General features: G+C 41.9%; 1 protein-coding gene across 2 annotated transcripts in view; it reads right to left on the bottom strand.

Annotated features, from left to right (window-relative positions):
• LOC311146093 (protein phosphatase 1A) overlaps positions 1-13,564 on the bottom strand; it is a 32,368-nt gene extending 18,804 nt beyond the window's left edge. Inside the window, exons 1-6 of one of the 2 annotated variants that reach the window (XM_084182560.1) lie at positions 13,220-13,564; positions 11,325-12,170; positions 10,825-10,942; positions 10,411-10,522; positions 10,033-10,090; positions 3,754-4,501 (exon numbers count right to left, since the gene is read on the bottom strand). In XM_084182560.1, coding sequence (XP_084038686.1) covers positions 4,472-4,501; positions 10,033-10,090; positions 10,411-10,522; positions 10,825-10,942; positions 11,325-12,155 — 1,149 coding nt within the window. In that variant the 5' untranslated portion in view covers positions 12,156-12,170; positions 13,220-13,564 and the 3' untranslated portion in view covers positions 3,754-4,471. Of the gene's footprint in view, positions 1-3,753; positions 4,502-10,032; positions 10,091-10,410; positions 10,523-10,824; positions 10,943-11,324; positions 12,171-13,219 lie in introns of those variants that run through there. The other variant, XM_084182561.1, reaches the window with a different exon arrangement.
• Between the last annotated feature and the right edge of the window lie 1,625 nt (positions 13,565-15,189).

Here is a 15,189-nt window from a genome sequence, read left to right as displayed (position 1 = left end):
ACAACAAGCTCAGTCCGATGATGCTGTGACACACCGCCCCAGACCATGACGGACCCTCCACCTCCAAATCGATCCCGCTCCAGAGTACAGGCCTCGGTGTAACGCTCATTCCTTCGACGATAAACGCGAATCCGATCATCACCCCTGGTGAGACAAAACCGCGATTCGTCAGTGAAGAGCACTTTTTGTCAGTCCTGTCTGGTCCAGCGACGGTGGGTTTGTGCCCATGGGTGACGTTGTTGCCGGTTATGTCTGGTGAGGACCTGCTTTATAACAAACCCTCAGTCCAGCCTCTCTCAGCCTATTGAGGACAGTCTGAGCACTGATGGAGGGATTGTGCGTTCCTGGTGTAACTCGGGCAGTTGTTGTTGCCATCCTGTACCTGTCCCGCAGGTGTGATGTTCGGATGTACCGATCCTGTGCAGGTGTTACACGTGGTCTGCCACTGCGAGGACGTTCAGCTGTCCGTCCTGTCTCCCTGTAGCGCTGTCTTAGGAGTCTCACAGTACGGACATTGCAATTTATTGCCCTGGCCACATCTGCAGTCCTCATGCCTCCTTGTAGCATGCCTAAGGCACGTTCACGCAGATGAGCAGGGACCCTGGGCATCTTTCTTTTGGTGTTTTTCAGAGTCAGTAGAAAGGCCTCTTTAGTGTCCTACATTTTCATAAATGTGACCTTAATTGCCTTCCGTCTGTAAGCTGTTAGTGTCTTAACGACCGTTCCACAGGTGCATGTTCATTAATTGTTTATGGTTCATTGAACAAGCATGGGAAACAGTGTTTAAACCCTTTACAATGAAGATATTTGGATTTTTACAAATTATCTTTGAAAGACAGGGTCCTGAAAAGGGGATGTTTCTTTTTTTGCTGAGTATATATATATATATATATATATATATATATATATATATATAATTATCTTTGAAAGACAGGGTCCTGAACACACACACACACACACACACACATACACACAAATATATATATATAGGTCAAATTCAGGAGACAACGTGGTAGTTTGTTGCCTGAAGTTAGCCTACATCAGTAGATTGTCAGTTGGTTAAAGAGAGACATTTTCAAAATTCAGTATGTTACCCTGTATGTTAGACAAACAGGACAGTGTCCCAACCCTGAGCAGAGCCCAAGGGGATTAGAAGGGCACCTTTACCTACAGTGCTCAATTCTAATTGATTTAACATCCAAAAACAAAAACAAGAGCATCTTGCTCAACACTCATCTAACTCAAGCAACATTATTTATTCCGGACAGTTTATTTATTAGGTACACCACCCCGTTCACGAAAATGGATCGCTCCTACAGACAGACAGTGAGTCATGTGGCCATGGCTTGCTATATAAAGCAGGCAGACAGGCATCGAAGCATTCAGTTATGGTTCGATTGAACATTAGAATGGGCAAAACAAGTGACCAAAGCGACTTTTGAGCGTGGTATGGTGGTCGGTGCCAGGCACGCCGGAACCAGTATTTCAGAAACGGCTTTTCATGCACAACAGTGTCTAGGGTTTACAGAGAATGGTGCGACAAACAACATCCAGTCAGCGGCAGTCCTGTGGGCGAAAACAGCTCTTTGATGATAGAGGTCGAACGAGAACGGTAAGAATCGTGCAAGCTAACAGGCAGGCCACAAACAGACAAATAACGGCGCAGTACAACAGTGGTGTGAAGAACGGCATCTCGGAACGCACAACTCGTCGATCCTTGTCACGGATGGGCTATTGTAGCAGATGACCACACTGGGTTCCACTCCTATCAGCTAAAAAGAAGAAGAAGTGTCTCCAGTGGGCACGCGATCACCAACACTGGACAATTGAGGAGTGGAAAAACATAGACTGGAACATGACAGCGAGTTCAGTTTACTTGAGTGGCCTGCACAGTCCCCAGACCTCAACCCAATAGAGCATCTTTGGGATAAGATGGAATGGGCTGTTCTCAGAATTAATGTACCGCCGTCCAATCTGCAGCAACTGCGCGATGCCGTTGCGTCAGCATGGACCAACATCCCGTTGGAACATTTCTGACACCTTGTAGAATGCCCTGAAGAATTCAGGTTGTTCTGGAGGCAAATGGGGATTCGACCCGGTACTAGATGGGTGTACCTAATAAACTGGCCGCTGACTGTATATACATACAATGCAACAATGCATTTTAAACATGAAAATAAAACAATTTCTCTCCACGAAATACATACCACTATTCACTTTTTTCTTAAAAGGGAAAAATGAACTGCAAATCAGTCAATCATACACTATAGCAGCATACCGTATTGTGCTCTGGCTCCTGGTGCTGTGGCTGAGGTCTCTACACTAAGAACACCCCAAACCGACAGGAAATACAAGGTGCTCTAGGAGAGCTCATTGCTTTTAGTGGATTTGTTCTTGGTTGTATAGTTGAATATAGCAACATTTAAAGCAGCAATCATCAGTTGAAACAATAACACCCCTGTTTCGGTAGAAAGCTAAGGGATGAGAAATGTAACCACTCAAATTCCTAGACAGAGCTATGGATGCAAAGACTGACCATCCATGATATCAAAATTATAGTTTTATCCATGTTTTTAGGCTAGTGCTTGTTTACATTTACTTGGTTTACAAAGATTTGAGTAAAACAAGCGTATATTTTGGGTTCTGATGGGGTACGGCAGTTGACCTAAGCTCATGAGTTATATTCTTCAAGAAACAAAATGGGAACACACAATTACATTTACAAGTCCAAAAATGGATGTAGCAACTGCAGATAGCCTCTAGAAAAAACACCACTTGGAAATTGTAAACAGAAGATTGAATGTTCACTCAGACTGGTGGTGGTAACAAGGGTTTCTAACAATCAGCACTTAAACACTTGTAAAATCAGATTATCAGATAAATGTTGTGATTTGAACTCCTCTCTGAATCTCAGAAAACTTCACTTGGCATGGGCTGTCATAAAGCTGAACTATGCTATCATAGACCACATGGCACCTGTCATGGTGGGCATCTGTCACATTTAATGTTTATTCCAGTGGAGGCTGCAGAGGGGAGGTCGGCTCATAATAATGTCTGGAACGGAGTGAATGGAATGGCATCGAACGCATGGAAACCATGTGCTTGATACTATTCCACTCCAGCCATTACCACGAGTCCTCCCCAATTAAAGGTGCCACCAACCTCCTGTGGTTTATTCAAAGTAAATAATCTAACACTCATGACACCTGAAAATGTGTCAACAGGTCAAGGTTCAGACTAGAAAGAAAATCACTGCATGTCATTAGACAGGTTAACTAGGTCACTGATTTCACAAAGTGGTTGTGGCAGATGTAATTTTGAAGTTCAAATAGCAATTTGTCAACATAATCCTTCCACTGTCATATAAAGTGTTATTCAAAGCTCTGAGTGAGGGGTAGTGAAATATTGTATTGTACTGATATGAAAGACTGATGGGGTGCAGAATAGGTATGTAGGAGTAATGGAGCCTAAATCTCCAGCCCATGTGGGTTTGCCATCAGCACCACCATAGCAAACATTAGCTAGCAGCTAGAGCGCTGCAGATAGAGACCTAACCTCTACACATACACACAAGCACCCAGGCACGCTTGCCAGTATACGCACGCACGCACACACACGGAATCCAACACAGCAAGTGTTAAAAGGTGTCAGATGGGATCATCTTCACTTGCATCTAGGAACTGCTTTGTTGTGTTATGTTTACAGGAGAGAAACAAGATCATTTCTCTCCAAAAAGACAGGAACACAATGAAGGACTGTGTAACACTTTACCATACTTACTACAGCGTATAGAGAAAAAAGTATATGAAAAAAAATGTAAATATTCAGATTTATATAGTTAGATTTAGAGAGCTTACTGTGCTGTGAACCTATACAATTTACCCGTTTCTTAAATGAGCAAAGACAAACTAAAAAAGAACAAGACCAGGAAGATAAGATCACCTGGAGGACAAACAGTAATATTCACTGAATAGACATTTGTTGGAACTCCAGAAGAGCAGGAAAAAGGCAGATAGTGCATAAAATTTTTATCTTTCTCATTTTTACTTAAACTCAAGCTGCATTAAATACAGGCTGTTTGTACAGGACAATTGCACTTCACAAAATCAGAAATATACAAAACACACAAGGAAATGTGACTCAAATTACAGCAAAAAAAACTATTGTTTCAGCTGATTTCTTTTTTTTTTTAACAACCTGCTGGACTCGCTAGTTATGGTTAAGGGGGAGCTGGATGAAAATAAAAGGTGAGACAAAATGGAGGGAATCCTGAACTCCAGAGTAGACTGGTGCTGCACTATCCGGGGTGTAGAGGTGTGTTTGCGTCTCTTCCTCCTCCTCCCATCATATTCCCTTCTTAAAAATTGAACGCTCGGAGTGGTGGGGAGACAGACTTCTGAACGGAGCTGCTGTGGGTCTTGAGTGGGTAGCGGTTTGTAAACTCTGTGCTGTGTTAATGGTAGAGGTTGTGTTACCACATGTCGTCTGTGGACGCTGAGTCCTTGAAGAAGGGAAGGAAGGAAAAACCCTTCAGACACTGGGTCTACATCCAAGGGGTCTCGATTTCAACTCCTGGAGATGTGCAAGAGGGCTGATCTTTCCACCCAAGAGGTTAATTTTGTCCTACACTCTAGTTACGAACTTGGACAGGAATAAATGTCCAAGAAATTGTTCAAGAAAGAGTACGGATAAGTGAGCAGAGCTTTCCGGCAATTGAGATTGAGATCCCTGGTATTAACAGCAATATATTGAAGTCTTCACTTTAACCAATTACATTTTTTCCAGTTCTGGACTGTAAAATAAGCTGATTATATTTGTCATATGCCATTTGATAGTAATTCTGCTCCAACGTAATTTTAGGCTGATCAAACAAACCCAAATGATGCTATTCCTAATCCAGAAAAATACATTTTCACAGATTAGGAAAAGCATTTTATTCCTGGTTTGTTTGAATAGCACCCTTATATTTTCTGTGATAAAAATTCCTGTTTCCTTCCTAGAAAGCCATGTCAGAATAAAGAGGCACAACATCTCATTCACGTCATCATGAGAATGTTTGGATATGAATGACTGCTTTATGAATGGTTGTTATGAATGATTGCTTCAATGAATATATTGCTTGTTAAACCATTTGTAAGATCCTCCCGTTTGAAGAATCTTGAATATTATCCCCATTGACGGAACATTAGGGAGCAAGTACACAAGATTGATATCAAATAATTGCAGCCTAAATAAGGGTCTAAGATTGCCCTGCACGCATATATCAGAAAGCATCTTTGGCCTTCAAACACTGGGGGGCTATACTTGCAAACATTAGAAACAGTTTAAATGTAAATTGTTTCTCCATCTCAAAATCCCCATCAGCCAACCTGGCATACTTATCCCTATGCTAACAACACCAGCTGGACGTGATTATTTCCTTTAACAAATTCTGTATCAGCCAATTACAAATGTTGACATCACTTTTTCTTGAGAGCGTCCTAAAAGTTAAGTCCCCTATTTAGGGGACTGAGCGGTTCTGAACCGGTTCCGACCAACATTTTTGTGTATAGAGTGCTCTGTCAATGGCGCAACATCAATTGCTGTGCACTACGTGACATATCTGGTTGTCCCGCTTCGCATGCCGTTCTCCGCTCTCATCCGAGATGCAGTATGTAAAATCTGACACATTTGCAAAAGGGGCGACATGTCACATTTTCTGGCTTATCCAGACAAAGGATCGAACTCCCATCTGTGAAATTCCCAGCTCCGCTTACAATATGGCATATGAAATGGGAGACTAGCGATTGCAGCGAACAGTCTAATCTCGCTGTGATATTATCAGATGGATGGATGCAAAATCATTTTGTAGAATTGAAACAAGATGAAATCACCCCATTCTTACAGCTTAAGTTGTAACAAGTCAGCAGGCATTTGAATGGCTTCTGCGTGACGCTCAGAGGATGCTGGGCAGAAAATGCTCTGTCATTTATATGAAATGGTACCAATTTTGTATTGTCACTAAGTATGATAATATTTATTTTACAGTTAAAGGTTAAATACTATCATTTGATTTGTACTATACTTAGAAAGCATTTCAATCATTTCAAGCCCTATTCCCACACTTTTGTTGAATAGGAAGAAAAAAGATCATGATTTTTCATATGTTTATTATACTTGAGCTTACAGTGCATTCGTAAAGTATTCAGACCCATTGACTTTTTCCACATTTTGTTACGTGACAGCCTTATTCTAAAATGGATTTAATTGTTTTTTTCCCTGTCATCAATCTACACACAATACCCCATAATGACAACACGAAAACAGATTGTTAGACATTTTTGCAAATTTACAGAAAATAAAAATACTGAAATAATCACATTTACATAAATATTCAGACCCTTTACTCAGTACTTTGTTAAAGCACCTTCGGCAGCGATTACAGCCTCGAGTCTTCTTGGGTATGATGCTATAAACTTGTCACAACTGTATTTGGTGAGTTTCTCCCATTCTTCGCTGCAGATCCTCTCAAGCTCTGTCAGGTTGGATGGGGAGCGTCGCTGCACAGCTATTTTTAGGTCTCTCCAGAGATGTTCGATCAGGTTTAAGTCTGGGCTCTGGCTGGGCCACTCAAGGACATTCAGAGACTTGTCCCGAAGCCACTCCTGCATTGTCTTGGGGTCGTTGTCCTGTTAGAAGGTGAACCTTCGCCGCAGTCTGAGGTCCTGAGTGCTCTGGAGCAGGTTATCATCAAGGATCTCTCTGTACTTTGCTCTGTTCATCTTTCCCTCGAACCTGACTAGTCTCCCAGTCCCTGCCGCTGAAAAACATCCCTACAGCATGATGCTGCCACCACCATGCTTCACCGTAGGGATGGTACCAGGTTTCCTCCAGATGTGACGCTTGGCATTCAGGCCAAAGAGTTCAATCTTGGTTTCATCAGACCAGAGAATGTTGTTTCTCATGGTCAGACTCCTTTAGGTGCCTTTTGGCAAACTCCAAGCGGGCTGTCATGTGTCTTTTACTGAGGAGTGGCTTCCGTCTGGCCACTCTGCCATAAAGGCCTGATTGGTGGAGTGCTGCAGAGATGGTTGTCCTTCTGGAAGGTTCTCCCATCTCCCCAGAGGAACTCTGGAGCTATGTCAGAGTGACCATTGGGTTCTTGGTCACCTTCCTGACCAAGGCCCTCCTCCCCCGATTGCTCAGTTTGGCCAGGCGGCCAGCTCTAGCAAGAGTCTTGGTGGTTCCAAACTTCTTCCATTTAAGAATGATGGAGGCCACTGTGTTCTTGGGGACCTTCAATGCTGCAGAAATGCTTTGGTACCCTTCCCCAGATCTGTGCCTCGACACAATCCTGTCTTGGAGCTCTAAGCAATTCCTTTGACTTCATGGCTTCGTTTTTGCTCTGACATGCACTGTCAACAGTGGAATCTTATATAGACAGGTGTGACCCTTTCCAAATCATGTCCAATCAATTGAATTTACCACAGGTGGACTCCAATCAAGTTGTAGAAACATCTCAAGGATGATAAATGGAAACAGGATGCACCTGAGCTCAATTTCGAGTCTCATAGCAAAGGGTCTGAATACTTATTTAAATAAGGTATCCGTTTATTTTTAATAAATTGGCAAAAATGTCTAAAAACCTGTTTTCGCTTTGTCATTATGGGGTATTGTGTGTTGATTGATGAGGAAAACATTTAAATCAATTTTTAAATAAGGCTAACAAAACAAAATGTGGAAAAAGTCAAAGGGTCTGAATACTTTCCGAATGCACTTTATGTCCTCAAAAGTGACTACACCTCAGCAATCTATTTTTTTTAAATACCAGAAAGGTGAGATTTTAATCTTTCTGGCAGTATAAGCGTCACTAGGTATTGTTTATGGCCCTTTTAGGCGGAAATCTACAATTTCACAGGTGAACAGAAGTCACATGGCACCATCTGCTAATCAAAATTACTAAAATATGCACGAAAGTTCAATTGGACATATAGCTCACAGTATTGCGAGTCAGTATTTTTTTCGTGGTATGTTCGAATCACAGGTGAGATTGTTTTTTTCCTTTGGGAAATGTTGAATTAATTACGTTTATTGTACTAGTGTGTTGCGAAAGGTGTAGCCAAAACCTTGTAAATTAAGATTACAAATATATTTCATGAGGAGCTTCTTGGAGTCCCTCTTACAGAGTCACACATAGGCTACTGCTATACAGGGGTATAGAGCTGCCGGAGCGCACCGGAGCCACACTTTGCCACCTCTCAGAATGGGGCTTGATTAATGAAGTTTACATCAAAGCCAAATCAATATCTTGCAAGATGACTTATAGGGATACTTCGGTATTTTATCTACTTCCCCAGAGTCAGATGAACTAGTGGATACCATTTTTATGTTTGTGTCCAGTATGAAGGAAGTTAGAGGTAGTTATGCGAGCCAATGATAACTAGCGTTAGCGCAATGACTGGAAGTTTATGGGTATTTGCAAGCATGCTAGTAGATGCCAATTATACTTTGACTGGAAGTTTATGGGTATTTGCAAGCATGCTAGTAAATACCCATAAACTTCCAGTCAAAGTATAATTGGTTTAACAGCCAATGTGTATTGTTTAACATACTATTAAAATAGTACTCACTTACAGGAATGGATAATTTTTTACAAGTTGCTAGATATCCCATAAACCCATCGTTGAAAACCACATTTTCATCTTCTGTGGTTTGGTAACTTCTTGTTCTTCGACGGAATCTAGCTGGCGCAGAGTTAAAAAAATTAAAAGTATGTGGCGTATGTCTCGCAAAGCCTTCAACCGCAAGAGGTCGTTGCGAATTCATCTGTTTTGGACGGTTCCCACTTAAATGAATGACATCCGCCGCAACATAACAGAGTGCTTATGGTTAATTTGAATTAGGCTCGTCGTCATTTTTTTAAAATGTACAATAAACGTACATGTTATAAAGGCATCATTTATATTTTTTCCGTAAAAGCATATGGATGTGTGTGAAACAGATAAGCAAAAACGTTTTGTCATACATGCGAAAACGTGAACATTTTGTCTAACGTTGGTACTAGTAGCTTAGTCACAGATGCATCAATGCAATATTGGCACACAACATTTGTTACAGATTAACAGAACAAAATTAAACATTACATTTGTAAGTTAAAAATATCCCTCTGGTGGCCATGGTTGACCTATTTTAAGAAATGCCATTGGTTAGTGGATAAAGTTTAAGTTCTTTGATAGGCTGATGCGGAATTTGTTACAGGAAATAATCACTGTCAGCTGGTGAGGTTAGCATAGGGCTAACCTGTGCCAGGTTATCTGATGGGACCAGCTACAATGTTGCGTTCTATGACGTACAAGTAAATGGACTATTTTAATTGGCCAATGCGCATTTTCACACAAACAGTTTAACGTTAAACTGTTTCTAATGTTCGCAAGTATGGCCCAAGAGACTTTCCCTATGGGCAACACATAGGCTGTGTTTACACAGGCAGCTCAATTCTATTATTTTGCCCAATCATTGGCAAAATATCTAATCTGATTGGTCAAAATACCAATTAGTGGCAAAAGATCAAAATTGGGCTGCCTGTGTAAACACAGCCTAGATGTGTTAACTGTTCTGTGATATTGGCTGCTGTGTCAATTCAGGAGTAAACTAAACCATACCCATCATGAAACAACTGAACTGTGGGAAGAACTCAATTAATTCTGGGATGTTATGGTAACGAGTAAAGTGGATTACAGAGCAAATCGAAAGTGAATTACAAACAAGGCTGATACTCAAAAGGTGAGTGCTACAATAAACTGAAACATTCAGAAATCCATATATTGCCTCCCCTTGATTCATCTTTAAAATCAGATAAAAGTTATTGATATGTTGAACGTTACAAATTGAGTTGAAAACGAACACAAAAATATTAATGTAGTTGTATTTTGCCCTCGAAATACAAACCAATGTGCACAAACACACTATTTGATACAAACAAGTATCTACATTCATATACATTCAAATAAACAAGCTTTTGTGAGTGGATAGCAGTCGTCAGGAGATACTTACTGTGTCGTCACTTCGGTATGGGTTGAGTTTGTTGTACACTGCTTCAACAACATTTCGTCTAGGACACAAAAAAGTTAAGTTACCATAAAGGTTTAGCTTTGCAAGCAATAACAACACCAATGTATATAAGCCCAATAAAAACAAAACACAGTTTATACAGCAGAGCTAAATGCTGAGCATACAAGGCTGGAATTGAAGGGCAAAATTCAATTAGCCCAACTAACAGCCGAAACTTCCACGCTAGTCCAAACTATCAAAACCACTTTGGTGAAAAGTCATTAAACCTTACCCTGCAAAGCATGCTACCATTTCCCTAGTACTTAATCGACCTCAAAAACTTTGGAGTTGGCTGAGGTCCAGTTAAAAGAGCTCACTCACTTGCTGGCCAGCTCACCACCACGAGGGAGGTTAGGGATGCTCTCTGATGCTAACGTCCGCATTACGTGGACCAAGTCTGGAACCCCTTCGTTTCCCTGCTTCTTTATGATCTCTGTGGGAATAGTAGAACCACATTCTCTATGAGTGGAAAACAATATCACAATGGGTGAAGTGAGCTTGAACCACATCATATTTGTGGTCCTCTGTAGCTCAACTGGTAGAGCACGGCGCTTGTAACGCCAAGGTAGTGGGTTCGATCCCCGGGACCACCCATACACAAAAATGTATGCACGCATGACTGTAAGTCGCTTTGGATAAAAGCGTCTGCTAAATGGCATATTATTATTATTATTATATTCATGACAAGATTCTTATATTATCTAGGTTTCTATACGGCATATTTAGATGCTGCACCTTCTACTCTGCTCTCCAGGTACTTATCCAGCTCCGCTTCCCTTTTCACAGCATCTGCAGTCACCTTTGGAGCCCCTGGGAGGCAGATCAGCACAACGCTCATATTGTCCCGACTCCCCTGTTCAAAGAGAGAGAGAGCGCAATACAGACAGACTTAAAAAGGAAAGGATTTACATTTTCTTTTGCATATTCAAGTAATCCAAAGGCATCCATTTTTTAAAACATTTTAGTCATTTAGCAGACGCCCTTATCCAGAGCGACTTACAGTAGTGAGTGCATACATTTTCATACTGGTCCCCCGTGGGAATTGAACCCACAACCCTGGCGTTACAAGTGCCATGCTCCACCAACTGAGCTACAAGGGATTATGACGCCTACTCATGTGACAAAATGCTGTGAAAAATGAAAACTGCACACTCTACATCTGCGTGGTAAGATCCAGGTACATGCAAATGCTTAACTGTTACTGATTCTGTGAACAATAAATTGACAGGTCTCACCTTGTATAAGCAAGTGTCAACAATTTCATTGCAGACTCTCTCAAGGTCATCGGTCACCTCTAGCCTGGACCTGACAAAGTCACACAGTTCTTCATTGGCCATAACATCCCAGATGCCATCGCAGGCTAGGACAATAAACTCATCTTCCACCGCAGACCTTTCAATGGCATACACCTCAGGCTCTGGTGAAACCAGCTGCTCCGTGGGGCCCTTGCCATGCACACACTTGTAGTCGAAGTCTCCCAGGGCACGGGACACAGCCAGAGAGCCGTTTACTCTCTGGATCATGACAGAGCCTCCGGCGTTCTGAATCCTCTCCTTCTCCAGTGGGTTGCTGGGCTTGTGGTCCTGTGTGAAAAAGTGCACAGCTCCTCCACGGCTCAGAAGACCCCGGGAGTCTCCACAGTTGATGAAGTAGATGTGGCCCGGGGAAATCATGACCCCCACAGCAGTTGAGCCACTGCGGTCCACACCGTGCTTCTTCTCTGAGATGTTCCGCATGTGCTCATCAATCTGCAGGAAACCTGTGCGGATGCCGGTCTTCACACTCTCTACGTTGGGCTCCAGAGAGCTCTGGAAGTCTGGGTTGCTGGTGATGTGCTCCAGCAGGTGCTCACAGCAGTATTTGGCCACCTGGGAGCCAGCATGCCCATCATAGACAGCAAAGAAGGACCAAGGGTCGAGCCCATGAGGCAGGCCAATGACTGCCGTGTGCGCATCCTCCATCTCCACCCTCCAGCCCTGCATGCTGCTCAGGCCATAGGTCAGACTGTTCCCCTCACCATGAGCATTGTGCTTCTCCATCTTTGGCTTGTCCAAAAACGCCCCCATTGTATCTCTTAAAACCTTCAAAAACATTAAAAAAAACAAAGGATAATATAATATGTTCACTTGTTATACTGCTAAATTCGGCTACATGTTTACTAAATAAACACCAAAATATTCGCCAAATATAATTAGTTAAGATATGGATGATTTCGAAGAACATGACATTGCTACAATCCTTTTATGGCAAAAATATTAGCTAGCACCTTGGGCTGCTCTCATACGTTGCACACTCTCTGCTCTAAAAATAGGTGAGTACTGTAGTGTAGATACATATTTGGCTCACCACCTAGTTAGAAACAACCATCAATGAAGAACTAACGTTAGCTGCTAGCTAAATAACCTATTTGTAGGTGTTGGGCATTGATTGTGTGAGTTCAACACATACAATAAAGTCAGCACTGCAAATAGTTAACGTTAGCTACCCAGATAGCGAAACAAAATCCCCCCGCTTGCTATTTTGCGCTTTCCCTACGCCCAAACCAGCTAGGTCCCAAGCCAACGTAAGCTAGCTAGCTAACGTTACGTGTTGTTGTTTTGTAGCTAGCTAGCAAGTAGCAACGTTACAATACAGTGTAGTTAGCTAGTTAGTTTATCGTTTTAGCAATGTTAGCTAGCAATGAAGTAGTTAGTTGGTAATCTTAGCTAGCTAATGCTAGTTACGTAAAATAGTTAACAAGCTAGCACGCCGAACTAGCTAGTTACTGTAGACATCGTCCAACTAAGTCAATGACAGAGCCAGGGTTACTTAAAATGTAAGGAGCAAGGAAAACTTTTGATGATCACGAAGTGACGAACAAGAATGTTTTCAACAACGTTAACTAGCTGGCTGGCTATGGTAGCTTGCTAATTAGCTTAAATCCTCCCGTGGCAATAATATTAAAACCAAAATAAACAAACAGCTGCGTCGTTGTGGGCCTTGGCCCCATAGCTTTGGCAGGCCTTACACTGCCCCACGGCCTATCCTCATCGCTAAGCCCCCGCTGAGTATAGCTAATCAGCAATGCTAACAGACTAGTTTGGTAGACAATCAGAGAGATTTCTTACAGGCACAAACCACTGTGACTTACCTAAATCTGCGAGACCTGTTTTGAAGTTGTAAAGACAGAGCAGAGGTGCTGTGACCGCACCAGAAACACCGACGAGATGGAGGGAGTTTGCGGGTAACGTTAGCTAGCTAGCAATCACCTCTGTGCATCAATTTGTGAAAGTGCGGAACTCCCTGTTCTGACTAAACCAGGGATGCATTACTTTATCATTTGGCGACGTAAAGTATAATGAAAATGTCCCTCCTTTGAAGTTGTAGGCCGGAGCTGTTATGGCCAAATTAGTGTCAAGCCCCAGCCTATTCACTTGAATTTGACAGCCTGCAAACTAGCTAAACCAAACACTGGACTCGGAAAATACCCGGATGTTGCAGGTTGCGTTCTTGAAATCATTACATCATCCCTATGAGGCAGTTGGTAAACACAAAAGCCCATACATTGATTCAACCATAGAGATCCTATTAAATTACTAGTTTAATAGTTAAATACATTACTGCTATTATTAGTATTCTAATTCCTAATTCTATGGATTCAACATTGTAAAGGCGAACACGCATATTAACATAAAGCCAATAGATTTCGTATGGAAATATCTGTGGCGAATCAAAATGTTCTCAGTATGCATTTCTATCAGTCACAATCTGTATCACTCTATGTCTCTATTAAAGTGGCACAGTGCGCCAAATATCAGCATTAATCTTGTCTATTCAACCTGAAATATATTTTTAAAAATCCTAATAATGTTTTTCTATAAGAGTAAACTGTGTTTTGTATTTCTAATAGTCGCTTCAGGGTTATTGCGTGACATTATTTTCCGCTAAAGATTATGGATATACTGATAAGATACTTGTCTCTCCGCCCTAAGAATGGGAGTCATTGTCAACAAAGCGGCACCGCAGACTGTTTAATCAAACAGGGGCTGCTGCCGCGTTCAAAACAACTGGGAACTCGGAAAAATAAGAGGTCAAGTCATGACGTCAGTGATCTTCAGGTCGGAAAGTGGGAGCTCTAGAAGAGGCCCGAGTTCCCCAGTTGGATGACTGTTCAAATCGATTTTTCCCCAGTCGGAACTCGTTTTTTTCCCGAATTCTCAGTTGTTTTGAAGGCACTGAAGTCAGAAGTCAGAGATTTCAGAGTTCCCAATTGTTCTTACTGTGGAATGCAGTGTTTGGTTTTCGCCAGGCATAATGGGACCCATCTCGTCCAGAAAGTTGACTCAAGTTTGCCAAAAAGCACCTGGATGATCATCAAGACTCTTGGAAGAACGTTCTATGGACAGATGATTCAAAAGTATAACTTTTTGGACGACATGGTTCCAGTAATGCCTGGCGAAAACCAAACTCTCCATTCCACAGTAAGAACATCATACCAAAGGTCAAGCATGGTGGTGGTGGTGTGATGGTTTGTGTATGCTTTGCTGCCTCAGGACCTGGACGACTTGCCTTAATAGAAGGAACCATGAATTCTGCTCTGTATCAGAGAATTCTACAGGAGAATGTCAGACCATCCGTCTGTGAGCTGAAGCTGAATCGCAGTTGGGTCATGCAGCAAGACAATGATCCAAAACACACAATCAAGTCTACATTAAAATAGCTAAAAAGCAACACATTTGAAGTTTTGGAATGGCCTAGTCAAAGTCCAGACCTAATCCCAATTGAGATGTTGTGGCAGGACTTGAAACGAGCAGTTCATGCTTGAAAACCCACACGTCACTGAGTTAAAGCAGTTCTGCATGGAAGAGTGGGCCAAAATTCCCCCACAGCGACGTGAGAGACTGATCAACAACTACAGGAAGCATTTGGTTGGAGTCATTGCAGCTAAAGGTGGCACAACCAGTTATTGAGTGTAAGGGGGCAATTACTTTTTCACACAGGGGAATTGGGTGTTGCATAACTTTGTTTATGAAATAAATATGTAATTGTTGTGTTATTTGTTCACTTATGTTCCCTTTATCTAATATTAGGTTTTGGTTGAAGACCTGATAACATTCAGTA

The sequence above is a fragment of the Coregonus lavaretus genome (genome assembly GCF_964263955.1).
Source record: "Coregonus lavaretus genome assembly, chromosome: 18".
NCBI classification, from domain to species: Eukaryota; Metazoa; Chordata; class Actinopteri; order Salmoniformes; family Salmonidae; genus Coregonus; species Coregonus lavaretus.
Note: the sequence above shows the minus strand (reverse complement) of the source record. Positions and strands in the feature narration are given on the sequence as shown.